The 27,868-nt window shown below is 50.1% G+C and overlaps 1 protein-coding gene across 1 annotated transcript; it reads right to left on the bottom strand.

Annotated features, from left to right (window-relative positions):
• On the bottom strand, window positions 1–25,653 carry WDR36 (WD repeat domain 36). Its single transcript, XM_078598854.1, has 23 exons — window positions 25,298–25,653; window positions 23,155–23,182; window positions 21,270–21,370; window positions 20,127–20,244; window positions 18,970–19,102; window positions 18,181–18,235; window positions 16,929–17,061; window positions 15,934–16,109; window positions 14,992–15,112; window positions 14,117–14,182; window positions 13,295–13,378; window positions 12,503–12,657; window positions 12,151–12,265; window positions 11,643–11,808; window positions 10,357–10,465; window positions 9,882–9,961; window positions 8,955–9,062; window positions 7,730–7,824; window positions 5,960–6,126; window positions 4,531–4,644; window positions 3,394–3,481; window positions 2,905–3,092; window positions 1–2,487 (listed from the first exon to the last, which is right to left on the bottom strand). The coding sequence occupies exons 1-23, from the start codon at window positions 25,430–25,432 to the stop codon at window positions 2,338–2,340; spliced, it is 2,685 nt and encodes an 894-aa protein (XP_078454980.1). The 5' UTR covers window positions 25,433–25,653; the 3' UTR covers window positions 1–2,337.
• Between the last annotated feature and the right edge of the window lie 2,215 nt (window positions 25,654–27,868).

Genomic DNA, 27,868 nt, shown 5'->3' with positions numbered 1-27,868 from the left:
TGAGAAAGCGAGCCACTTTATTCGGATTCCTCAAGAAGGCCCCACAACACGTGGAGCGAAACGTCGTTCATCGAGCCGAACAGCACGTGGTACAACCGGACAACGCAGCGGAACAGCCATGAAAACGCTTTACAAAAATATAGATACGCACAGCGCGTTAGCGCACGTCTCCCTCGACACACATTTCCTGTACAGCAGATGCCCCTCGCACAGGGGAGGCTCCCCACACAAACTGGCTTGCCAGCTTGTTTTAGCTCACAGAACCCTGCTCCATTTACTCAATTAATATTTATTAAAACAAATTTTAAGGTTTCCCCCCCGCCCCCCCTACTTGCAATAAAAATGGGATGCAACGGTAGGCACAATGTGTTTTTTGTACAAATCTGTAGTCATGGCGATGCGGGTGACACTATGTGGTCATGCGTGACGCGATGCGGTCATGTGTGCGATGCTGTGCGATGCTGTGCGATGGTGCGTGTGATGTTGTGGAGCTGCGAATCCTGCCATGTTTACCGAGTACAACATTCGGGGCCCCCAACAACTCTCGTCTTCACTTTTCCACGGAGAAAATGTTGCCACCAACACTTTCCCACCAACACTTCCCGTCAAGTTTCTCTTCCCGGATTCTTGTCGACTTGACCCACTTTCCACCAACAGTTAAACTTGAGTTACCACCAACTTTCTCAAATGCCCCTGTGCCTCTTCCCACCCGGCAGTATAAATAGATACGGCACAGTGAGTTGATTGGCAGGTCACGTGTGGCGGGGTAGAGTGTGGGTACTCTGGCCTCTTCCCAAACATCTTCCCAAGTGGTAAAGTAGGCCAAATACTTCTTGGTTCTTTCGGTAAAGTCACGTAGAAGGGAAATAATAAAAATAAAACATAAAAAAATAATTCTCACGACGTTTCGGCCACAAGGCAAGCAGCCGTCCTCAGGTGAAGACCAGGTCTGTCGGGGAGACTTCAGACGCTGTCTCCCCGACAGACCTGGTCTTCACCTGAGGACGGCTGCTTGCGTTGTGGCCGAAACGTCGTAAGAATTATTTTATGTTTTATTTTTATTATTTCCATTCTACGTGACTTTACCGAAAGAACCAAGAAGATGAATCCCTGCAGTCACGAAAGCTTTAAATCAAAATTTAGGCCAAATACCTCGAGAGGAGGCCCCTTCGGTCAGCAGTGGCGTGAACATGCAATTGCAACTAAGAAATGAACAAGGCTGTGCTGTGACTCTACACAACACCGTTTTGCTCGAGTTAATAAATTAAGTAACAATTCACGGGAAATGGTCAAGACTTTTGGACATGGTACACGTACGTGGTCGTGTGTGGAATCAATTTAAATTCGACTCGCAGATGTTTATGGTTTTACACCACTATTGATTCTAGTCTTGTAGCACTACAGATCCTATAGATTTTACACCACTACACATTGCTTTTGGCGTTTAGTTTATCCTTCTCCTGCACCTCCAATTATCACGGTTGGCTACGTACAGTTAGAAAAAATGTCAACATACATACATGGGAACAAGCCAGGCCTCAACGAGGCTTCGCTGTAACTGGGCAGTGTGGCTCCCTTACTTCACAGGGAGCTGTGCACTCTCACTCAGGACCAACCTCGGAACTCTAAAGTTTGTGACGTCACAAGGGGAAAGTGGAAGAGCAATGTCGTCGATGGCATCGCTCGCCGCTAAAGGTCAAACCCCATGGCGGCGTTATTGCGTGAAAAAAACCACAGCAGAAAATTAGGATATTACACTATTGTTTGGAATAGAGTACGCTAAGCCAAGCGTAAATTGAAACCGAATAGGAATATTACGATCGCTTCCCTGCAGCCGCAGAGAGGAGGAAGCAGTGGGGACAAAGCAGGAGGGACCATTACCACTCTGTGCTGCACAAGCCTGAGATTTGGATAAGAAACAAGTCCAGGAATAGCCCACTACCAGTGGCGTAGACTTGGATTCCCCATTTAATTCCTTGCACCTGGGACCATGCCAGCCACGCTACACCACTACCCAGTAAAACTTCTCATTTTGTCATAGAAACGGAGCATGAGAGTACAGGTGAGAAGATGGGTACAGGCTGCCAAAGCAGGAGTGTGGGAATCCCGCGCACAGGTTGCGAGCGAGCTTACGAGTGTACGCGCGATGTAGGTACCGCATCAAGAAAGCACGACGCATCCCAAACTTGTGCCCGGTGCCAATAAAGTTATTCAAATGTCGTATGGCACACACACAAACACCCACACGCAGCTACCGGATTATAAATCGCACCCCCAACCTTTCCTTTAAACGTGCGTCTCAACAGTCCGGAGAGAGAGCGGGCCCCGTCGCGGCTCTCAGAAGAGAGCGCTGCGAGTGTATCCCAGCACGCACAGCGTGTGCAGCATCAGGTGCTGCACCTCGGCCCAGGTGTCCTCGTGAGCGACGCTCACCTGCGCCAGCTCGCGCACCACCTCCTCGTGCTCGCTCAGCTCGCGCAGGTGCAGCTGTTGCACGCCGGGGAGAGGGGGAGGAATTGACCGATGCAAGATTGAAGATTTATGCAAATGAGGATGCAAATTAGTTGCCAATACATTTAGGTGAACGGATCTAACAGAACTGTACAACTGCGACAGAACATACGAGTAAGGTGCTAATCTTATTCACATATAAAAACCAAATTCTTGAATGAAATCAAAATCCTAAATCATTAATTGGAGGAAGGGTGGATTTAACATTTACACGACCCCTAACTTTGTTCCCATGACCCTTTATCCCGATGACCCCGCGAGTCCATGACCCTGTACCCCAATGACCTCACAAACCCACGACCCGTACCACAATGACCTCACAAACCCACGACCCGTACCCCAACGACCTCACAAACCCACGACCCGTACCACAATGACCCTACAAGCCCGCACCTTGAGGAAGAGCGCGAGCTGGGCCTGCAGCAGCTGGAAGTTCCCGCGGGAGCGCAGGCCGTGCAGGGCGGAGCGCAGGAAGGCGGCGAGCAGCAGCGGGGACCCCCCCCACGCGGGGCCCAGCGCCCGCAGCTCCGACTCCACCGTGCCGGGGGGCAGCGACGAGAGCTCGCCAAGGGGCCCCGAGACTACGGGGGGTGAGGAGGGGCACGCGGACGAGGCGGGGGTGGGAACATGGGGACGAGGGAGGGGGGACATGGGGATGGGGGGTGGGGGGGGGGACAGAGGGACACGGGGACGAGGGGGATACACAGGGATGAGGACAATGGAGAGGAGGACACAGGGAAAAGGATGCATCATGAAACTGTAGCGTCATCCAGAATCGTGGCAGGTGGTTGAATTGTTACGCGCCCTACCGACTGCGTCCGATGGCAATGTTAGCGAGGGTTCTCGTGTGTGTGTACCCCCCCCAACTCCCCGTGCCCTCACAGTCGTTCGACTCCCACGCCTCCTCGAGGCTCCGGCTGAATTCCGACTTGGGATTCAAGTGGCCCAGCTGCACTACCTTGGTCACGGCCTGCAGGCACACACACACAGGCGCACAGAAACACACAGGCGCACACACACACACAGGCGCACACACACACACAGGCGCACACACACACACAGGCGCACAAAAGCACACACACACACAGGCGCACACACACACAGGCGCACACACACACAGGCGAGCGCACACACACACAGGCGAGCGCACACACACACAGGCGCACACACACACAGGCGCACAAAAGCACACACACGCAAAAAAATACATTTGGTATTTGCACCTTTCTTTTCGCACAAAGCGCCATTCTATCACAATGGCACGACGGTTATGCTTTTGTAAGCTTAACAGATTCAAAGATGTCTGTATAGAGTATTGGAGCAAGTGCTATTAGCAAGCACTTATTAAGGTTGAGACAGTGTGCCTGGGGGTGGCATGGCCAGCATCACACTCGGCCGCCTTTGCCTCTCCAAGAAATTATGTTTACACATTGCACCAGGTACTCATTTAAAGTCGAGTCAAGCTCGCGGAGGCTCAGAACCGATTGAGATATTTGGTCGCCGGGTTCAAAGCAGAGCGTGCTAACCACTGTATAGTCTTCAACAGACTTTCGGGGAAGCGCTATTAGCGAGTAGCACTTATGAAAGTTGGCACGACACACGAGGGGCAGAGGTCGCAACTGGGTACCCGATACCCGTACCCTACCCGATACCCGGCTACCCGTACCCGGCCGGGTACGGGTAGCCGTTTGCGACCCTGGTGCGGCCGGGTACGGGTAGGCCGTGAGTCACTGGTGAGTAACCGTTTGTCACTCATTTCGGGTAGGGTACGGGTTCGGGTAGGGTACGGGTACCCGTTTGCGACCCTGGTGCGGCCGAGTATGGGTAAGGAATCAAAACGCGTTTGCGACCTCTGACGAGGGGGTGGGTAGCCAACACCACGCCTGACCTCCTTTGTCTCCCGAGGGGCAACGGTTACGCACTGTACCAGGTACTCATTTGAGGCTGAGTCGACTTAGGGGAGGCCCAGGACCAGTTCACACGAGACACCCACACAAAGACAGACACACAAAGACTTGCCTGCGAGTCTGCGTTGGCCGGGGCACAGAAGGCCGGTGTCAGCCCTGGAGTGGTCGGCAGGAAAAACGGAGCCTTTTCTGGGGCACGGGGAGGCTCCTTGGGTTTATTCCGCTTCTGTAAAGAAGAGGCGACCAAAGGTCAACACTCACAGTGACTTCACTCCAACAGTAAGCCCGCAGTCATCTCTTTCCAACGGGAACTGACAGTCAACTCAAACAAGAGGATGTGGTAATCAAGGCAATATCGGGTCGTAGTTTAATTAAAAAAGCAATTTTTAAAAAATCTCCTCTATGCTGGTTTTATTCTATGGTAGGGTATAACACGCCGCTTCGAGATCACAGTGCTGAACAGGAACACACGAGGCGTGTGAGTGGGTGGGCGTGCGTAAGATATTTTCCGTGCGTATGCGTCGAACGCGAGCGTGCGCGTCATTCCAAACGATTAGGCAATTGTGCGCCTGGGTACACGGTCCACATTTTGACCTAAATTCTAAATATTACCTGCAAATTACTCAATTGGGATAACACATAGCAATTGGCAAACTAACTCCCCACTCGCAAGCTAGGTGGTGAACCACCTTCTGCGGGGGTGTCATTTCTAATGCGTTGAGATGAGACGTGATAAAAGGAGCTTATCGCGTGAAAGGTTTCTCCGAGATGCTACCTCGGCGTACAGGAGAGTGGCTCCATCGAAAAAACTAATTCTCAACTACGCGTGCGAGCATGCTTGAGTGCGTGCGTTTGTGTGCGCGCTTGTGGAACAAGCGCCGTGGTGACGTCACCGCCACTTAGTGGTGTTGTTGTTTGTGCGAGTGGTGCTGGCCACCCACCCCCCTCCTCGCGTGCCACCGTGCCGGCCTTCATTGAGGTGCTACGGAGCTAACAGCACTTGCCCCAACAGTCTGTCAAGTACTTTTTTGGTTCTTTTAAAAAAAAAAAATTTTGCCGTGCAGTGTTTTGAGCCTGCAGAGTTCTCCCCCCCCCCCAACGTGTCACAGCTTTAGGTCGAGCTTTAGGTTGAGCATTAGGTTGAGCATTAGGTTGAGCAGTAGGTTGAGCATTAGGTTGAGCAGTAGGTTGAGCATTAGGACCATGCTTGCCACTCTCCTCCAGCCCACGCCCCGCCCCCACACTCACCCTGGCTCCCCCCCCCCTCAGCTATATAATCCCTTGTCACAGTCATCTCTTTGGCATACTTCAGCGGTTTTTTTCGCTGTGGTTGTCCCCGCCTGATGACGGACGCTTGTGTCGCGCCCGAAACGTCGTGATTTAATTTAGTTATTTCTATTTTTTTACTTTATTCTTATTTTGTATTTTTACTTTATTATTTTGTATTATATTTTTTGGTTTGTCAAGTATATACGGGGGGAAAGGGGGGGGGATCTTTGTTGTCGTGTCGTCATTGCGTGCGTGCGTGCGCGAGCCCTTGCCCTGATGACGTCCAGGTTGAGGAGGTTCTTCCAGCGGCTCTCGGGCACGGACGAGAGGGTGACGAGCGATTCGGAGAGCTGCTCCGGGGAGTGGAACTCGGACACCATCGCCTCGTCGCCCCCGTCCACGTCGTCGCCAAAGTCTTCTCGCACCGCGACGTCACCACCTACGCCCGCCCCGGTGGAGGCAACCACGCTGGTGAGACCTCAACTACCTCGCCTGGTATCAGAGGTCGCAATCGGGTACCCGATACCCGTACCCTACCTGATACCGGCTACCCGGCCAGGTACGGGTACCCGTTTGCGACCCTGGTGCGACCGGGTACGGGAAGGCCGTGAGTCACTGGTGAGTAACTGTTTGTCACTCATTTCCCAACGTCTTGTCTCCTCTCACAATTCAAGTTCCTAAAATCAACCCACCCGCGCCTGCAACATGGCTTCATCCCATAGGTCGCAATCGGGTACCCGTACCCGTACCCGATACCCGGCCGGGTACGGGTAGCCGGGTATCGGGTGGGGTACGGGTACCCATTTTCGACCCTGGTGCGGCCAGCTACGGGTAAGGAATCAGAACCCGTTTGCGACCTCTGCCTGGTACGCAGGAGGTCGTGGGATTGATCTGGACCCCGATGCCTCGTGTATATTTGGAGTTTGCGTGTCTCTCTCTCCTCGTGGTCGTGTGGATTTTTCTCCGGGTCCTCTGGTTTTTCGCTCCATATTTAGAACCAACACGCGTTTTGAGTATTTGGCTGCTATACACTTGCACGTGATGAGCCACTTCAGTTGAGCCATCATTTGCGGCCAGGTCGCTTCTGAAAAAAAAAATCTACGTAGTTCAGCGGACATTACTTGGTGAAATAAAAATAGCTAGCGAGTTCGTTATAGAGCGAGTCGGTGAACGTGGGCGACAGTAAATTAGTCAATGAACGGCTGACATGGTGCATGATATTCTCAAGTGAGATGGGCGAAGCGGTGATTTAATTGAGTTAAATGACAAATGAGATGGTAAATGCGTGTGAAAATGGCAGAGTGAAGTAAATCAATGAAATGGCGAACGAGTAAATGAGCTGCTCAAAGTGATCAAAGGAGTTAATGGGATAAATGAGTAGATGAATGTGTGAGTTATTATTGCACATATGAAATGGAGAATGATTTGGCAAGTGAGTTGATGCAATGGAAAATGAATGAATAAGGTGGCGAGTGCATGGGTGAATGAATGAGATGCTGAATGAGCTGGTGAGTGAGCTGGTGAGTGAGCAAGTGCATTAATAAGCTGGTGAGTCCAATAAACGAGCTGGTGAGTGGGTAAGTAACCGAGTGAATACATTAGTTGGTGAGTCAATGAATGAATGAGCTGATGAGTGGGTGAGTGAGCTGGTGAGTGAACGAGTTAACGAATGAGTTGGTGAGTGGGTGAGTGAGCTGGTGAGTGAACGAGTTAACGAATGAGTTGGTGAGTGGGTGAGTGAGCTGGTGAGTGAACGAGTTAACGAATGAGTTGGTGAGTGGGTGAGCGAGCTGGTGAGTGAACGAGTTAACGAATGAGTTGGTGAGTGGGTGAGCGAGCTGGTGAGTGAACGAGTTAACGAAGGAGTTGGTGAGTGGGTGAGCGAGCTGGTGAGTGAACGAGTTAACGAATGAGTTGGTGAGTGGGTGAGCGAGCTGGTGAGTGAACGAGTTAACGAAGGAGTTGGTGAGTGGGTGAGCGAGCTGGTGAGTGAACGAGTTAACGAATGAGTTGGTGAGTGGGTGAGCGAGTGCTCTGCGCACCGTGAGCAGCTCCTCCCGGCAGAGCCTCCGTCCTGGGCTCGTAGTCAGCCGGGAGCGGCCGCAGGGACACGTGCGTGTACATGCTCCTGTTAGACCTGGACAGAGAGCACACGCACGTCGTGTATATAAACAAAGATCTCCTGCGAAGCCTGAACAGACTGTTGGGGCAAGTGCTGTTAGGGGCCGTCCATAAATGACGTCACGCACCTGGGGGGGGGGGGGGGTCAGACATTTGTGACGATGTGTGACGAGAGGGGGGGGTTTGAGAAATGTGACGTCACATCAAAATGCGCAACTTTCAATTAATATAGACGACACGTTCTACTTAATTAAATAGACTTTTTAATGTTTTCTCCTACAACATCAGAGTGCAGCGCTACATTAAATACGCATTACAATGACAATAGTTTAAAGCGTTTTGAAGCATGTTTTATTTTTTTTGGGGGGGGGGGGGCAGAGCTTTGTGACGTCATATTTGAGGGGGGGGGTCTGACTTTTTGTGACGCCGTGTGACGAAGGGGGGAGGGGTCAAAAATCGTCCAAAATCGCGTGACGTCATTTATGGCCGGCCCCTTAGCGAGCGTCTATGAAAGCCAGATCGGCACACGAGGGGGTGGGTGGCCAGCACCACGCCCGGCCGCCTTTGTCTCCCCACTGGTGATGTTTACACATCGCACCCAGTCCTAATTTGAGGCCGAGTTGACCTAGGGGAGGCCCATAACCGATTCAGTATATCGTCACTGGTGCTGGCCGTAAGCGGGAACCACACTTGGGTCGTTGGGTTCGTAATGCAGTGCGTGCTAATCATTGCACTACCATCCCACACACACATACCTACACACTCCTGCTGCGTGCAAAGACAAAGACGGAGTTGACCTTCGTGAGGCTCAGTGAGCAATTCAGTGAGTGGGTGGACAAGCGAGCGAGTGAAGTGTGTGGGCGGGCGAGTTTACGCGCGAGTGGGTGGACAAGCGAACGAGTGAGTATGTGGGCGAGCGAGCGAGTGAGTGAGTGGGCGAGTTTACGCGCGAGTGGGTGGACAAGCGTGTGTGGGCGGGCGAGTGAGTGTGTGGGCGGGCGAGTGAGTGTGTGGGCGAGTGAGTGTGTGGGCGGGCGAGCGAGAACTAAGAGTATGTGTGGGCGAGTTGACGCACGAGTGGGTGGACAAGCGAGAGCTCAGGAGCGTGGGTGAGGAGTGAGTGGGCGGGTGAGCGTGTCAACTCACCACAGGTAGATTCCCAGGTGGTCGCTCAGGGCTGTGGCCAGGTAGTCGCCCGTGGGCGACATGGAGAGGCTCACGACGGGCGAGGAGACGGTGAGCACGTCCACCAGGCTTGACCGCGACCACCACCACCACCAATCCACCATTAGTACCGCAGCAATACCACCACATAGTGCGTGTGTGTATACCGTGTGTGTGTGTGTACACTGTGTATGTGTGTTCATAGTAGGCATGTGTGTAATGAGTTTGTGTGTATAATAAGTGTGTGGTTTGGTATGCGTATATAGTGAGAGTACTAGTGGGCAAGTGCTTGTGTATAGAGTGAGTGCGATTAGCACAGTTGCTACGTACGGTGCGAAAAAAGTTAAACATGCATGCAGAGTGTGTGGTGTGGCACGTGTATCTAGAAATGTCGCGATTAGCACACTTATCTGAACCTGCCCTGGGCCTCCCCTATGTTTACTCAGACTGAAATGAGTACCCGGTGCAGTGTATAAACATCAGCACTACCAACCTCTTGTGTGTGCCGTTCTGGCCTTCATAGGTGCTGGCTAAACGTACTTAACCAAACAGTCTGTGAAGGCTATATGGAGGAACTGTTCTCTTTGTACATAGCGTGTGTAGTGTGTGTAGTGTGTGTTTAGTGTGTGTGTAGTGTGTGTGTAGTGTGTGTGTAGTGTGTGTGTAGTGTGTGTAGTGTGTGTGTAGTGTGTGTGTAGTGTGTGTAGTGTGTGTGTGTAGTGTGTGTAGTGTGTGTAGTGTGTGTAGTGTGTGTGTAGTGTGTGTGGAGTGTGTGTGTAGTGTGTGTGGAGTGTGTGTGTAGTGTGTGTAGTGTGTGTGTAGTGTGTGTGTAGTGTGTGTAGTGTGTGTGTGTAGTGTGTGTAGTGTGTGTAGTGTGTGTAGTGTGTGTAGTGTGTGTCGTGTATGTACCAGCCCGAGGGCAGGTCCCAGGTCCGCACGCTGCGATCCATGGAGGCCGTGAGGAGCCAGCGTCCGTCCGGGCTGAACGTCTAAGACGCACGGAGACACGGAGTTACACGGACGTGCAGTCAGTCACTCGGGCAGATGGAGACACAGACACGCACATAGACAAGCAGAGGAAGATACACAGCGATACAGACAGGAGACACAGACATGCAGATGCGCACACGGAGACATGCCGACACAGATATACATGTGGATACACACACACACACAGAAACACAAAAATACCCACAGCTATGTACACATGGACACACACATTTAATATATTCGGTGACAAAACCAGACAGCCAGACTGATCACACAAAGCCACAGAGAAAAATGAAGACGCACGTACAAAGAAACACTTGTGGAGGCGTGTGGTGAGGTGTGGAGGCGTGGAGGTGAGGTGTAGTGACGTGTGGCGAGGGGTGTAGATCCTCACAGCATCTGTGATCTGAGCGCCGTGTCCGCTCAAGACCCTGACGATCTTCTTCATCTCCACGTCAAACACGAGCACGGAGAGGTCGTCGCACCAGACGGCGAGCAGACCACTACGCACCGACACCACCGCCAACGACATCATTAACATCACCAAAAACCATATCAGCAGCACCAACATCACCACTACCACCAACATCAACACTTCAACCACCTCCGATTAGCATGGCTGGCTACGTACGGTGCGAAATAAGTTCAACATTCATACAACCATCACCTACAACTTCTTCAATAACACAATAGCGATTCACCACCACCAATAACATCACCAACAGTACTATTATTATCATCAATACCATCAACAACACCAGAGCTATTCAATGCCACCACCAACATGACTACACATCATTCCCTACAACACAATCGCATATACCACAAAACTCCATCACCTTCGATACGCCCAAAACCAGCAACCGTCATTGCTATCACCACCACCATCAAAGACAGCTGTAAGAGTCCTCTTCTCCCAGTGTCTAAGCACCCACCCCCCCCCGTTACTCCCACAGAGATGAGCGCTGCTGCTCCGTTGTCCATTTGTTTAATTGGCCCCCTGCTAGAGACTGTCCACTTCACGGGAACTTGAAATTTCCACCACTGGCCTGAGCCGTTGGCTCCGGTCATCGCCTCGAGCGCGACGGTGAATTCCCACGAGCCCCTCTCCTAATGCAAACAAGGCCCCCCCCTCCCAGCTCCTCTCACTACCCTCCTCCTCTCTGCCACCTGCCATCTCATTCCTTCTTCATTTCCCTCCTGTCAGCTTGAGAAGTGACAAGGGGCCGAATGAACTCCCTTTAGCTTCATTGCTTCAGTCGCACTCGCACCCTTCAGTTCCAACGTAGTTTCTTTATCCTCCGAATCAGTCTCATTCTTTGTCTCCCTCTGCTTCTTTTTCCTTGTACGTCACAACAGACATAGCGAGGGTTGTAGGTTCACGTCTGCATTCACTCGCAAGACACATCCAATCTATTTTCGTCATTCATCCGAATTATTTTCTGAACAAGCGTTGCCTTTCGTCTAAAACCCGACCTCTCGTTTCCTACAGTTTTGAGGCACCACCGCCGCCTCGCTCGCGCGCCGGGATTTCGGGTTGCACCGCACGTGCTATTTGGTACGATGCCCGACGTTTCTCTTCACGTGCTGGGGGGGGGGGCAGCCTCTTTGGGAAGCTGGCAGAGCTCCCTGCCTCAATCGGCTCGTCTCTCTCGCAGTCCGCACACCCCGGGAGGTCACCTGTCGCGGTGCAGGATGGCGCCGCCCGGCGCGGCGGGGAGAAGGGTCTCGTGGAGGAGCGCGCGGGACTTGAAACCCCAGACCCGCAGTGCCGAGTCCCCCCCGACCGACACGGCCATCTGACCCAGATGGTCGAGGGCAACGGCTCGCACGTGGCCCCTGTGAGCTGCTCGTTGTCACGACGGGATAGGGCAGACAGATCACGAGGTCAGGTCACGGCCAACAGCGGGAGAGGTCATCACACTTGTGAGTTGAGCGCTGTGACCAGTGGCGGGATGTGGTTGGCATCGGCACGGGCGCAAGGCATGAAAAATTGGTGGCCCAGTCCAATTTACACCACCCCGACACCCTCTCTGTAGGGCGACGCCTGGGCCGCTGGCCGTGACTTCAACGCCACTGTAATATGGCCATATTAAGGTCGTGCCATGCCCAGCCTTACCCCTTCCTGTGCGTGGGTTAAACCGGGCGTGTGTGGGTTAACCCAGACGTGCGAGGGTTGTGGCGTTACCCGTGGGCGAGCCGAACGAGCCGCGCGGCAGGCCCGACTGCAGGTTGTAGACGTTGACGTGGCCGGAGGAGAGGCCGATGATCGCAAAGTTTCCGCAGGGAGAAACGGTCACCGCCTGCAACCAATGCCAGCGTGGTGAGCATCAACGGTTTGTTTGGTATTTTTGCGTTGTTGTCAATCGTGCGCACTCGATAAGCGTTTAGTCTTTTCTCCCCATTCTATTTTCTCTTTCTTGCACTGTAATTGTTCTGCGTGTAGTGTGCAATGGTGCGGTGCAGCGCTATGCATTGTGATGGTCTAGTACTGCTGGTAAAGTAGGGTATGGTGTGGTGCGGCGTGGCAGGCGTCGCACCGTGGCGGTGGTGGGGTCCGTGCGGTCGCGCTTCATGTTCTCCGGCTCCAGTCGGTGGCTCCCCATGGATCCGCGCAGGAAGCTCCACGTGCTCGCGCTCACGAAGCCTCGGTGGCACGACACGATGCCGTCCCAGTCGCTCTGACGTGCCGTCTCTGACGGATGCGTAGGAGGGTGGGAGGGGGAGTGGGACACAGGGAAACGTGATGACAGGGCGATACAGGGGACCAGCAGGCGCACACACGAGACACCCAGCAACAAGTGTGGACACACCGGGGGCGCACACGGGTCCACGAGAGGACACGGTGACGAGCAGGCACGCAGTACGCATGGGTACGTGTGGACGGGTAAGATTACGCAGAAACGTGGGGGATATGCAGGGACGTGTGGGGATACGGAGACTTGGCTACACGTGGGCAAGTGGGGAAATGCGGGAGATACACGGACATGGGAAAACGAGAGACACACGAGGAGACAGAGGGACGTACGGGAACACATGCGAACACACAAGTAGACACAAAGGGACATGGCACGGACACAGAGGGTTACAGGAGGAGCACTTGGGGATATGAGGGGACACGCAGAAGCTCGCATTATCTTCAGGATCATCATCACCACCAGTGTCATCCGAGACATAATCAACAGCACCATACTCATATTAAGAACCAACATGAACGGCATTATATCACCATACTCATCTTCAACTTGTCATCGTTATCATCACCATCGTCATCACTCGTCGTTTGATAAAACACTCAACTCCATCTCACACATGTGCGATTGCTCACAGACCTGATGCGAACGCGCAGATGGGTGGCAGCTTCATCGTGTCCAGCTTGAGCCCTTTCTTTTTTGACTTCTTCTTGTTGATGGAGCCTTCACGTTTCACGCGGCGCGCGTGGGAAGTGTTGGGAGGAGCAGAGGCACATGCACACACACGCATTACAGATGGTGAATGTAGGCGGGCCGATTATGGAGATGACGATGATGATGTCGGTAGGGATTATGATGCTGTTGTTTATGTTCATAGTACACAAGGCAACATTGTTAGGGTTGCCGGAGACCATGTTGATGGTGGTCACGTTGATGGCACTTGTGGTGATCGTATCAATGATTCTTGCAGTCACATTAATGGTACTGTTGTCGTATTGATGGTAACGGGGGTTACATTCATGGTATATGTTGATGGTGCTGGTGGTCACGTTGATAGTGGCGAAGTTGATAGACCTGTTGGTGGCGTTGGCGATCACGTAGATGGTGATCACAGTAATAGTGACTATGTTTACGTCTGTGGTGCTGATGGTGATCAAGAAGGTGATGATGGAGATTTGTACTTGTTGTCATGGTCACTAAAACGATCTATACGACTACAAGCACCATTAATGCAACCACCACCATCAAGATAAACTCCAGGAACATTGGTGTGGCCACGAGTACTCTGAACATAACAACCAACTCCAGTAACTTCACCAACAGCGCCACGGACCGATACCGTCACGGTAGTCACGTTAATGACGGTGGCGATGGTAATGGTGTCGATGGAGCTATTGACGGTGATTTGTGGTTGTGTTCATGTCGATGAGAGGCCCCGCGAACTCCTGGTGCGGTCATTACCGCGGCCCAGGCTTTTGTTGAATCGGTCGTGGACCACAGAGAAGGACTGTAGCGTCCCGTCCTGTCCTGTGCAGGCATGCATGCGGGGGACACGTGGACAAGCACGGTCAGACACGCAACAGGTACGGACAGACAGACTTGGATACGGACAGACACTGACACGGAGAGACAGATGCACTGACGGACATGGTTAAGACTCGGAGATACGGACACAGACTGGCTGTCTGGTTGTCTGCTTCTCTATTTATTTTAACACGAAGGCTTTCGCAACCAATATCATCCATAAGAGGTTTTTTGGGTTAGATCGCATAAATATATAAATGTGTCGTTAAACAGGTCACCATACTTCAATAAGGATTACCGTTGGTACGGCTATTTTAGCACACACAATCGACAGGAAGTACAAGAACAATGGCCGTACGTAATGGGCATGCATAATGTATGTTGATTACCATATAAATAACCCAAACGGAAATGGATACCCACAGTCATTTATACGCATCCATTAATCCCCCCCCCCCCCATTTCGCGCAAGAAGAGCACACAAGTGGCGTCATCACATCTAACCCTCTATTTAAGGAACGAAACAGGAGGATTGTAATTACTGGCAAAACGTCGTACTCAGATTGTAAATGTTGTGGCTTTACTCTCCAACACACCGGTGTGCTGTACTAGTGACGAATTGGCCACGTTCTGTTTACGTGACAACCCTTACTAGTTGGCTGTGTCGGGTGGTGGTGGGTTTAACGACACATTTATATATTTACGCGACCTAACCCAAAAAAAACCTGTATTATTATTGATGCTAATCCATTTGTGTCAATGTCTGGCTGTCAATGTCTGGCCTGCTGCCTGGCCGAGCGGGCCCCTCTCACCAGCGCTCAGGATGTTGAAGCCATCCTGGCCGTGGTGGCGGATGCTCGTCGGCGGAGCGCTGTGCCCGCAGCGCTCGCGCAGCAGCCTGGGGCTGCCCCCCGCCGACTCGAACACCCACACCTGGGGGGAGCAAAGGGAGGCCGCCATGAGGAGGTGTGGTAAGGTGTAGAACACACTGGAAAGGCATTGGGAGGGGGGGGGGGGGATGAGAGGATACTCAGTAAAGAGTGGGGGAGAGGCGAGGCAAGACAAAGTGGGGCAGTGGCAGAGAGATACAGGGAGGCATGTGACATACCCTGAGGAAAAAAGGAAGCAATGAGGATGACAAGGAAGGAGAGCACGGAACACAAGGGCACAGATATGGAGAATCAGGCACACAGGGAGGCGAGGGTAGACAAGAGGAGGTTCAGGGACAATCAGGGACGTACGAGAAGGAAGAGGAGAAGACTCGGCATAAGAAAGACCCCAGCTGGGCCCCGAAGTGAGAGGGCCAGGAGGTATGCGGTCAACAATGCTTGACTCAGGGAGGAGGAGGACGCCCCTGCCATGCATAGTCCCATGGGATGTTGGCTCTCAACAACAAGGCAACTCCTATTACTAATTGCGCATGGGACGCAAGCTTAGGATTGATCACCCTGTCGCTGGCCGCCTTTGGGGAGGGTGTATAGTGTGAAAGGCCGAAACACCCTAGGAACCAAAGGTACACTTACTGACGATGCGCTCCCCAAATTTCACCAGGCTCACTGTTCATGAACTCTTGGAAGTGCTTGCACAAAGGATAGTAACATCTTATCCTGTGTTCTTGGAATCGTGACACATTGGGGAATGACGGATGCTTGAAGATGCACAGAAAGACACGCGGAAAGACCGAGGCACGAGAGGAAACAGGCGGAATGCACGGAGAGGCAGTGTCCCAGAGCGACGGGGAAGCGTGAACGCACCTTGATGGCGTTATCCCCGGCCGTCGTGAGCAGCAGTGGCTCGTTGTGGATGAAGGTCGCCCCGGCAATGGCGGCCGCGTGCGTGTCCCGCATCTGTGCCAACAGCTTCCTGTCGTGCAGGTCCCAGAGTGCAATGTGGCCCAGGGAGCTTCCTGTGGCCATTACGGCCGGACCGTCTGCGACAAAGGACCCGCGATAGGGACGAACGTTGAGTTACAACACGGCCATAAAGGCACCAACTAGTGACCTTTTCGATGTAAAGCTTTCGTGACTGCAGGGATTCATATTATTGGTTCTTTCGGTAAAGTCACGTCGAAGGGAAATAATAAAATAAAACATAAAAAAAATAAGGACGATGTCTTTCCGATAGCTCTGTTCTTCACCTGAGGACGGCTGCTTGCGTTGTGGCCGAAACGTCGTGAGAATTTTATAATGTAATTTTTTTATTATTTCCCTTCTACTTGACTTTACCGAAGGAACCAAGAATATGAACTGGTGACCATCGTATTGCAAGTCGGGGGCTTAAACCACATAGACACTCGTAAGTTAAACACGGCATTCAGGTCTCTCTCGTAATTATCATTTACACTTAAGTGCCTATGAACAAATAGGAGTGCATGCTCTCGTCAGATCTCAGAAACTAAACAGGACTGAGAATGGATACACGGTTTGGATGGGTGACCACAATGCACACAGACTGTTATAGGGCTCTGCGGTGGGGCATTGTGGTTGACAGCGGAGCGCAATGCGGCTCAGGGGGTGAACCCAGCATGTGATAGTGGGCAACCCTGACCAGCTCGTGCACTACATTGTTAACCTCGGGTGGACTCAACGGAGGCGGCATGGAAGTCATCCATTCAGCTTCCCCCTGAGGATGTGACCTGCACATGGACTTACAAGTTGCCATGCACAGAAGTGGGGGGGGGGGGGCGGACACATCTCGAATTCCCCAATAGGACTCCCTAGCGGCCATGCAGGGTACGGGGCGCTCCCACCTGTGCGGAAGGATATGCAGGTGACAGGGCCCCAGTCCTGGTGGAATTTCATGAGCGTCTCGTCGACCTTGATGTTGTGCAGGAGCACGGAGCCGGACTGGAGGCCCACACCGACAACATCCACCGCTGGGGCCTGAAGGGAGGTGAGGTAGGTGAGGCGAGTGAGCGAATGAGCAAATCGTGGTGCAGTCATACACTCTATTATTATTATATGGCCACTACCAGACAGCAACTTCAACCAACCACCAAACACAACGATTAACTACAACCGTCAGAGAGCCACTAATTACAAAAACCCACCACCATGGCCAAACGATCGACAGACACATTGAATCAGAGCATACAACCACAACCACCGACCAAAGCCAACATCAATGCACTAGGCTTGAGAGCCTGTTTTAATCAGCGGGAGCTGAAACCACAATTTAAACCCCGGTTTTAAGTGGCGACAGCTCACAGCTTAAGACACAGCCATCATTAACTCCTGGACAAATGCACAGACAGCCACCTTAAGAGAATGTGGTATCTCAGGCTAAATATTGGCACTCTTAGTCAGAAAGCCTCATCGAGCCTTAAGACTTTATTTTGTCAGGAGGGTCCTGCATTGGGATTTAAAGTGAAATTATTACTTCCCTTCTCCAACCCCCCTTCCCCATGGCGATCAGATGAATTGTCACAAGTAAATTGATTTGTTATTTTTTTTTGCTTAACATTGTGGTGTATGAACAGCGTCTTGCGGCCACAGGAGAGACGTAAACACGTTACATATTACAAATTGAACAAACTAATTCCTACACGAGCGATTCAATGTGTTTTTGCCGCGGGCATAACAATCGACGACGATTTGTTACGGCCAGAATTGGGATGTCGCGATGTTTGGCCAGCTCCAGACATTAGCGTTGTTTACACGGTGTGTGTGTATGTGCGTGTCTATGTGGGGAGCGGTAGTGCAGTGGTTAGCACGCTACGAACCCAGCGAACCCCAGTTAGTTTCCTGCTCATGGCAAGCACCAGTGCCAATATACTGAATCGGTTATGGACCTCCCCTAGGTCGCCTCAGTCTTAAATGAGTACCTAGTGTGGCGTGTAAACATCACCACTGGGGAGACAAATGCGGCCGGGCGTGGTGTTGGCCACCCACCCCCTCCGTCTGCAGTGCTGGCCTTCATAGGTGCTCACTAACAGCACTTGCCCCAACAGTGTGTTTAGGCTATAAGGGGGATCTTTGTCTTTGTTTATACACAACACCTACCTGCTCCAGGCAAGTAACTTCTGAACCCCATCCCTTGAATGTGAAGAGCAGCTTTCTGTTTGTTGTGTGGGGGGAGACACGGGTCGATGTGAGTATGGTAACAAGCACAGACACACCCAGGGATACGGGAATGCACGTTTAATGGTTTCACAATTTCACTGCGGCAACCATTTAAAACATGTAAGTAAAACTCAGTTTTATATAGCGCTATTCACCCAAGGCCTGATAGCGCTTCGCAACACAATCGCAGTAAAAACCCTCAATATTTAAACCCAATAGGAACAGAACCCTACACAGACGGATATGCAAGAGAAAATAAATGTGTTTTCAGGCGAGTCCTCAAAACCATGACGAAGCATTCCTAGATCCATTGCCTACCCCGTAAGTGGATAATCGGTACCACCTAGGGTGGCACATGCTAATCGTTATTGTATCAAACATTTTATATATCCACCACAGAAATGCACGACAGCGATTTCATTTATAAATCACCATTTATTTTGCATTATCAATATAAATGTGCCGCCTGTTTCACAGTAGATTTTAAAGATTTCATGGCGTCATAAAAAATATAGTAGGCCGTGTGTGTGTGTGTGTGCCAGCGTCGTGGGTCAAATTCGATAAATTAGTCGCAAATCACTTGATTTAGGAACCCACGTGACAACAGCACTCCCTTCTGGCAGACAAATGCCGACTTGCTGGCCAGTGCCGCATCCACCCTGTGCTGCACAGGGACAGCTGCCACCGGCACTGTAAATATGTGAAGTGACGATGGCACAGCGGACTCACCCAGTCTTGAGGTTCCACAGCTGCAGAGGGCCCTGCCGGGAACCAAGCAGGACCTTGTTCATGTAGGTGCTGGGGTGCACGACGGCGCTGATTCCAAACACCTGGGGGTCGGGTTCCAGCCTCAGGTACTCCTCTGGGAAACAACGGAGGGAGCAGGGAGGGCGGCACGAGGTGAAATATCATGTTAAGAGGGAAGGGGTCGCGGTGTGGCTGGTACACACGTAACGTGTCGCGCACCTCGCCGCGACGTGATTAACTAGATTTAACAACAGAGATCTGAACTGCATGTAGCCCACCAGCTCTAAAGTAACTGCTTGTGGTCTGCATAAAACTGTAAATGCAACGCACAGCTTTGTGTGTTGCACAATGTATTTGTATTGCAGCCTGCACTATTTTTGTGTGTTGTGATGAGCTTCCACATCATTTATGGATGTGAACTGATGTAATTATCAGTCACAATTGGCAGTCATTAATCCACCCCATTCATTAAATCCCTTTTTGTCAAGTATAGTAGGGACCACCATGTATGCTCGGTTGTCATAGGTGGGTTCAGGGCCGTGCTAAGTGATCGTTGGCATACAGTAATGTGGTAAATCCATTCTTGTATTGCACATATATACTCCCCCGCCTTCACCAAATCAACCAAAGTGGTGAAGTATGTACAATAACTCAGACGAGCCCCACGGCACGGAGAACTCACATCCAGCAGTGGATTGTGTATGGGTCGGAGTGCTGGCTTTAATGCCAAGAGTGTGGTGCTGGTCACACCGTGGATTTAAACACAAAGATTCCCCATATGGACTTCAACAGGCTGATGAGGCAAGTGCTGTTAGCCAGCGCCTATGAAGGCAGGTACGGCACATGAGGGGGTGGGTGGCTAACACCATGTCCACCTGCTTTGGTCTCCCCAGTGATGATGTTTACACACCGGACCAGGTACTTACTTAAGGCCGAGTCCACCTAGGGGGGCCCCAGGAACAATTCAAATAATCATCACTGGTGGCGGCCTTGAGCGGGAATTGAACTCAGGTCACTTGGTTTGTAGCGCAGCGCGCGAACCACTGAGCTACAACCAACACGAGCCCTCACACATTCGCACGCAAACGACAGCACACAAATCCGCGTGCACACAGATTCAACATGCCAGACGCGCTCACCTTCCGTCTGAACGTCCCACACCACGAGGACGTTGTCTCTGTCCACGGACACCAGGTGGTCTCCGAACGGCAGGAGGAGGTGGACTTCTCCCGAGTGCCCTTCGTAGGTGTGCACCACCTGCTCGATGGGGGGGCGCACGGACACACGCACACGCAACGCCCGTTCAGGCAACGGGCAAGTGTCCTCCTCCGCCCACCGCACCTCAAAACTAGGGTTGCTCAAAATCATTTTATTGAAGCTATCGATAATTGCATGCAAACAAAAATATATTCAAATTGATTATCGGTTCTGCCACACATGAAAATTATGCATCACCGATCTCTGGGTTAGACCGCGGAATAATCTGTCTACATTTAAATCCAAGAGACACCCTACCACCTGACATAGCCAAACAAATGATACGGTCGCGTTCGCAAGCGTTTAACGCACCAATTACGATTGCTTCAGCTCTTCGGTAAGTTGAAGAACAATTTTCACAACCAATTTTTTTTATAAGATACTTTAATTTAATTATTAAAACGTATCGGCGAGCTGAAACAATGACTGGTGCATTGTTAAATGCTTGCAACCCACATGACCATTTCATTTCTGAATCAATATCTGCGAAAATATACATATCAACACATCAAATGTCTAACAGCTGTATGTATGTGTTGGAACGTGCCACATGGTGATTTATTTCAAGTTAATTTAAAGAGTACAGTAAATACCGAGGTGTACACAAAACAATGCATGAAACACGACTAAAATAACACTAAGGTTATGGGAATGCACGAGCCTTGGTAAGGAAGTAAGGAAGAGATGCGGACAAAATGCAGAATACTCTTTTGTTTTTTCAGTAAAGTAATTTTGCTGTGACGGTGCCACCTGAAGACGGAAGCTTGTGTTGCCTCCGAAACGTCGTGATTTAAATTATTTTTATTGTATTTTTTACCTACGTGACTTTACCGAAAAAACCATAGAGTATGGACCCTTGCAGTCACGAAAACTTCTAATCTAGAAAAAAATGCAGAATGTTCTCACTGGTTGTAGACGACAAGTACAAATCACAAGAAAGGGAGACACGAGCAAAATCACATCTGGTAACGCGAGGTCTCTCCCTTCGGCATCCGCTTGCCCACACCGCGATGCTGTACACCCACCTCTTTCCCGCGAGCGATGGTAGCGATCTTGCTTCCGTACGCCGCAAATGCCAACATGCGGTTCGCTGCGAGGCAGCTGATGTCTTCTGGGAGGGCATTGCCTGTGAGGGGAATGGTGAAGTTGCAGTGAAGTCGCTTGTAACAACAACAACTACCTCTTGGGGAAAGCCTTGCTCAAAAGTCAAGTACTTTGTTTTCAGAAGGGTCCTGATGCACTGGGAATTTCTGGCCAATTCCAAAAATGGGTAACAACATATATAACCTGTACATCGCCACGTACTAAGATAAATGACTTAGTCTATCGGCCCTCTTGCCTTGGGATGTTTGTGCCACTTCCATCAATGAGCTTTTGACTTCGTGTGCGTGGAAACCGGAGAACCCGGAAAACACCCACCACTCATATCAGGGGAAGACACTCAGCACTGCCATCCCTAGCCACATTAGTATCGTGTCTACAGCACTTGGAAAGTCTTGCTGTTTACCCATCCAAGTAATAACCAGGCCCGGCCATGCAAAGCTTTCCAAGATCTGACGAGATTCACTGCACTTGGAAGCTGCAGAGAGTAACACAACATCAATACTGCCTGTTTGTAATGCTGGTCTCACCTGTGATGTATGATGCCCTTCACAGCAATGTATTGATTAGGAATTAATTAGAAATAATCTATACACTTGAAACATTAACGACAAGAGGTGGAGCAATATCGGAGAGGTTCGCGCACCGCGCTTTGAACACAATAACCCGAGTATGATTCCCGGCCACAGCTAATGTTATGGTGGGGAATATCTGGACCAGTACACTGTACACCCCTTTCACCAACTCACACTGTCCAGTGCGGTGAAGTATGGTCAAACATCTACGACCGACACAGTGTTGGGAGGCCTTCACCCAGCACTGCATTGGCAAAGGGTTATCATTATTAGATTTTAGTATATACTCTATAGAGTTGCAATATGGCCGGGCATGCACCGCTGCATTAATATTGATTCTTACGCTCACAATGCACGAATCAAATTATCTGTGTGAGAATGAACTAAACCTGTGCCAGAGGTCGCAAACGGGTTTTGATTCCTTACCCGTACCTGGCCGCACCAGGGTCGCAAATGGGTACCCGTACCCGGCCGGGTACGGGTAGCCGTTCCCTACCCGTACCCGTACCCTACCCGAAATGAGTGACAAACGGTTACTCACCAGTGACTCACGGCCTACCCGTACCCGTACCCGGCCACACAAGGGTCGCAAACGGGTACCCGTACCTGTACCCAGCCGGGTACGGGTAGCCGGGTATCGGGTAGGGTACGGGTATCGGGTACCCGGTTGCGACCTCTGACCTATGCTGGACCTCTCCAACGTCGACTCAGCCTTAACCGGGTACCTCGCGCGGTTTGTGTGTGCGTGAACATCATCACTGGGGACATAACTGTGGGCGGACGTGGTGCTGGCCATACCATCCTCTCTTGCGCCACATTTAGAAACATAGACAATTTTGCTGCTATAAATTTCCACATAAGCCACTTCGTCGAGTTATAATTTGTGGCCAGGTTTCTGAAATACAAAAAGTACAGTGGCCATTACCTGGAAAGAAAAGAATTTTTGTTTTATATTTGTACATACTTTAAAAGCTATTTGTTTACCTTTCCTATAATTATCACTCCTATCGTGTGTTGTTTATTGTTTGTTGTTGTAACATTCTAGCCTGTCCTACTGGACATTTGTGAAACAGCGCTTCATAGCTCATAGCATTCCTCCACTATAAATAAATATTATGATTGTGAACAAGCGCCTGCTCACAGCACTTGCCCCACCAATTTGAATGTCTCCAAGGGAGACAATCTATGTATTTTTGAGCGTGTGTGTCCGTACGCGCGCATGTGCATCACTCACTGATGGAGACAATTCCAAGCTTGTTAACCTGTGGAACACACACAAGACGTGGTCAGTCATTTATTCAGAATCTGAATATTTATTTCACAGATGTCCCGTATTCAACCATTATCTCGTCTATAAAGACTCCGATTTGGTGACACTGCTTTGGCAGTGGTGTACAAGCACAAATAACTACACAATAAACATATTCGTCAATAACACTGCCGTTCAAAAGTATATAATAGGCGACGTTTTGGGCAATGGGCCTTTTGCAGAGCACACCTCTCTCATGCTCTGGCCTGCCAGGTGCTAGAGTGAAAGGCGTAGATGGGTCATGATAAGTTCGACGCAACACTATACGATACACAACTCAAATTGATAATTCGCGTCGTTGTGGAGAACGCAACAACATAATTAAGCAGACCAATATACTGTAAAGGTGAATGATTATTATGTTGTACAGATGTATATTGGCTGTCTAAAGTATGCGCATCTGCGTGTATTCATCACGCCGTGTGCACGCACCCGTAATCATAATATTTATTGGGGGGACACATACCCCTCAATATTCAAATATGCTGAAAATGTCCTCCACAATATATTGCTGTAAAAAACAATTGCTATGCTATGTAAATAAAAACAACAATTTGCTAAACCTTGGCCACAACATCTGGACTTGTCTTCATATAAATCAACGCATAGATTTCTGTTTATATGATTGTGGTTATGGTTGTACTTTATTAATCCCTAATCTCTGCCATTACATACAATGTAACAATAAATGGTAAAAAATAAAAAAAGAGCAATTTAATACAATACACTATTAGACATTATTGGAAAAAATAAGAAAGTCCATCCCATGTGTGAGTAAATTTTAAAATATTTTAGGCAGGAAAATAGTTTTAAAATTTAGATATTTTTCTGGGTTGGGACCCCCAGACACCCTGGAAGATTTGGTCCCCCCCCCCCCCAATGGCTACGCCTTGATGTGTATACATGTTTCTGTGTGTATATACACACACACACGGGTGCATGTACAGTTGTTGAACTTCTTTCGCACCGTACTTAGCCAACCGCGCTAATCGGAGGTGCGGTGGAAAGACAACGCAAACTAAAACACAAACAGCAGTTCTAAAGAAACGAGTTATCAATCTGGAAACCCTTAGCTGTACGAGTGCACGGTGTACAGCAGACATGCGTGTACTGGGCATGATTACTCGTGTCCTGCACGTTGTATGTGTACAGATGTGTGTGTGCACACTTGTATATAATGTACAGACGTGTGTGTACACACGTGTGTATAATGTACACTTGTGTATAATGTGTAGCTGTGTGTGTGCACACTTGTGTATAGCGTACACACGTGTGTGTGTGCACACTTGTGTATAGTGTACAGCTGTGTGTGTGTGCACACTTGTGTATACTCTATAGGCCTGTGTGTGTGTGCACACTTGTGGATAATGTACAGACGTGTGTGTGCACACTTGTGTATAGTGTACAGCTGTGTGTGTGTGCACACTTGTGTATAGTGTACACACGTGTGTGTACACACTTGTGTATAGTGTACACACGTGTGCGCACACTTGTGTATAATGTATAACTGTGTCTCACGTTGTACATGTGTATGTATAACTGTGTATAGCTGTGTATGTGTATAACGTCGTACATGTGTATGTATAGCTGTGTGTCTCACGTGTACATGTGTATGTATAACTGTGTATAGCTGTGTATGTATAACTGTATATAATTGTGTATAACTGTGTACATGTGTATAACTGTGTATGTATAACTGTGTATAACTGTGTGTGTATAGCTGTGTATAACTGTGTGTCTCACGTTGTACATGTGTATGTATAGCTGTGTGTGTGTGTTTCACGTGTACATGTGTATGTATAGCTGTGTATAACTGTGTATAACTGTATATAATTGTGTATAACTGTGTACATGTGTATAATTATGTATAACTGTGTATAGCTGTATATAGCTGTGTATGTATATCTGTGTATAACTGTGTGTGTATAACTGTGTATAGCTGTGTGTGTATAGCTGCGTGTGCGTGTCTCACGTTGTACGCGTGCATGTATAACTGTGTATAACTCTGTATAAGTGTGTATAACTGTGTATAACTGTGTATGTATAGCTGTGCGTGTGTGTGTCTCACGTTGTACGCGTGCAGCCGGGGCCCCACGGCGGTGAGCACGTACGCCTGCTGGTGCCGCCTGTGGACCCGCACCACATGCGGCACGGGCCCCGTGTACAAGCCGAGCGCGCGGAACCCCTCGAACACGCGCGACATCGCTACCCAACAACAACAACAACCACCACCAACAACAACAACAACTAACTAGCGATTACAAACTAACTTGCGATTAACGAGTGAGCTACAGGCCCCGGGCCGGCTCGTGACCACGTGCGCGGCCTCGCAGCAGTCGCCTGCACGCAGCGGGCGATAGGATCGGAGAGGGCCTCGTTGAAGCCGTGACGTCAAAACGCCACGTGAAACCCTTGGTGACGTCACGTCGATGGGGGGAAGGCCCCCCCCCTCCCGAGCTGGATCTGTAAAGATGACGTCACGTCGATGTAACTACGTTGATCGCTGCAGATGACGTCGTGTTGATGTAACTACCTCGACGGCTGCAGATGACGTCGGGTTGATGGAACTACCTCGACGGCTGCAGATGACGTCATGTTGATGGAATTAACGCAATGGCTGCAGATGACGTCATGTTGATTTGAACTGACTCGATGGCTGCACATGACGTCATGTTGATGGAACGACCTCCATCGCTGTAGATGACGTCATGTTGATGGAACGACCTGGACTGCTGACGATGACGCCATGCTGATGGAACATGGATTGATCCCTTGGGGTGTTATTATATTATTGGTTCTTTCGGTAAAGTCACGTAAAAGGGAAATAATAAAATAATAAAAAATAAAACAATAAAATTCTCACGACGTTTCGATTTCAACACAAGCAATAGTCATCAGGTGACTTTCATGCGAATGGATTGGCTGGAACACGTCGCAGATCTGTGAGAACGGCTGGACATCTGTGACAAAGAGCTCCATAGCTCATGTGATTCCCCCAGCCGAGTTAGAGAGTCTCACCCCCAACGCCACCTTCAGCAAGGGGCCGTCCATAAATGACGTCACGCGATTTTGGACGATTTTTGACCCCCCCCCTCGTCATGCGGCATCACAAAAAGTCAGACCCCCCCCTCAAATATGACGTCACAAAGCTCTGCCCCCCCCCCCCCCAAAATAAAACATGCTTCAAATCGCTTTAAACTATTGTCATTGTAGTGCGTATTTAATGTGGCGCAGCACTCTGATGCTGTAGGAGAAAACATTTATTAAAAAGTCTATTTAATTAAGTAGAACGTGTTGTCTATATTTATTTACAGTTGCGCATTTTGATGCGACGTCACATTTCTCACCCCCCCCCCCACACATCGTCACAAATGTCTGACCCCCCCCCCAAGGTGCGTGACGTCATTTATGGACGCCCTCCAAGGCGCTTGTTGATCGTCAACAAGCGCCTTGGGGTCGCTTTCAGTACTCCGAGGCCAAGGATCTTTTTTTTTGTCCTGGGCTGATGGGGCTTTTGCCAGTGCGGCCCCCAAGCTTTGCATCACCTTTTGCCGCTGCCAATAAGACACTCAGGGTCACGAAAGTTAAGTCCGTCTTGAAAACTCATCTCTTCAAACTGCCCTTTGCCTTGGCACGTTCTGTTTACGTGGCAAACCTTACTAATTGGCTGTGTCGGGTGGTGGCGGGTTTAGCGACACATTTATATATATATTTACGCGATGTACCCCAAATAAAACCCTGTATTATGGATAGAATTAAGTTCTAGAAGGGCTAAACAGCTGATATTTGACACAAATGTAATCCAGCCTATTGCTCACTTCCAGGGGCGGTTTCTTCATTAGGGCGATTGGGCGACGCACCACCAATGTCATTCAACCACAGAGTCACGCTAGCCGTCACTGTGCCTCTGGATATAGTCCAATCAGCGTCATGTCACGTTCTGTGGAGTACCGCCTCTTTTTGGGCGATTTCACTTCGGCTGAGAATCGCCCCGAGTGGCCCCATAGACTTACATTCAAAGATGTTTTTTTTCGAACGGGGGCGCTGCAATGCATTCTCTATGGCTTCCGGGATGGCTCGCCCTAACGTGCTTACGTCATCATACGTAAGCACGTTTCATCGAACAATATAATTTGTCGCCACCTAGTGGAATCTTTAATAAAATATACTTGAGTGGATTGTATATTAATAGTGAGTATAGAAACAAACAAGATGTATTGTAAGAGTCACTTTATTTTTCATTAATATTAAAGAAGTGAAGTTGCCTTTACATGCTTAAGCTGTTAATTTATCCATTGCATGGGTGGACCTTATCCTTATCAATCATCCAGACATTTGCCCCCCCTGAGAGATTTTGCAGGAGCCGCCACTGCTCACTTCATCTTGAACCCTCCTATGCAGCCTTTCTTGTGATGTTCAATCACACCTTGCAAGTTGACTCTCATTTACATGGGTTTCACGCTGCCCACTTTCACCTCGAGTGCGACCTCGGGGTCGTCACGAGACAAAGACTCGGTGCTGAACTCGCAGACAAGAAAGTTCTGCGGAAGAAGACTTCACAGAACTGCTGCTCCAAACGCAAGTGAGCTCTACGCCACACTAGGGGGCAGCACTTTCCCACCCGCCCTGCCAGACAGAG

Source organism: Lampetra planeri, chromosome 1 (genome assembly GCF_965212315.1).
Source record: "Lampetra planeri chromosome 1, kcLamPlan1.2.h2, whole genome shotgun sequence".
NCBI classification, from domain to species: domain Eukaryota; kingdom Metazoa; phylum Chordata; class Hyperoartia; order Petromyzontiformes; family Petromyzontidae; genus Lampetra; species Lampetra planeri.
Note: the sequence above shows the minus strand (reverse complement) of the source record. Positions and strands in the feature narration are given on the sequence as shown.

Bases quoted from the DNA above. Each gene is read 5' to 3' on its own strand.
- WDR36 (XM_078598854.1), bottom strand. From the start codon at position 25,432: ATGTCGCGCGTGTTCGAGGGGTTCCGCGCGCTCGGCTTGTACACGGGG. The intron at 18,236-18,969 runs GTGAGTCCGCTG...CACAACAAACAG, and splicing joins CTGTGGAACCTCAAGACTGG to AAAGCTGCTCTTCACATTCA. The intron at 13,379-14,116 runs GTAATGACCGCA...TGAAACGTGAAG, and splicing joins CAACAAAAGCCTGGGCCGCG to GCTCCATCAACAAGAAGAAG.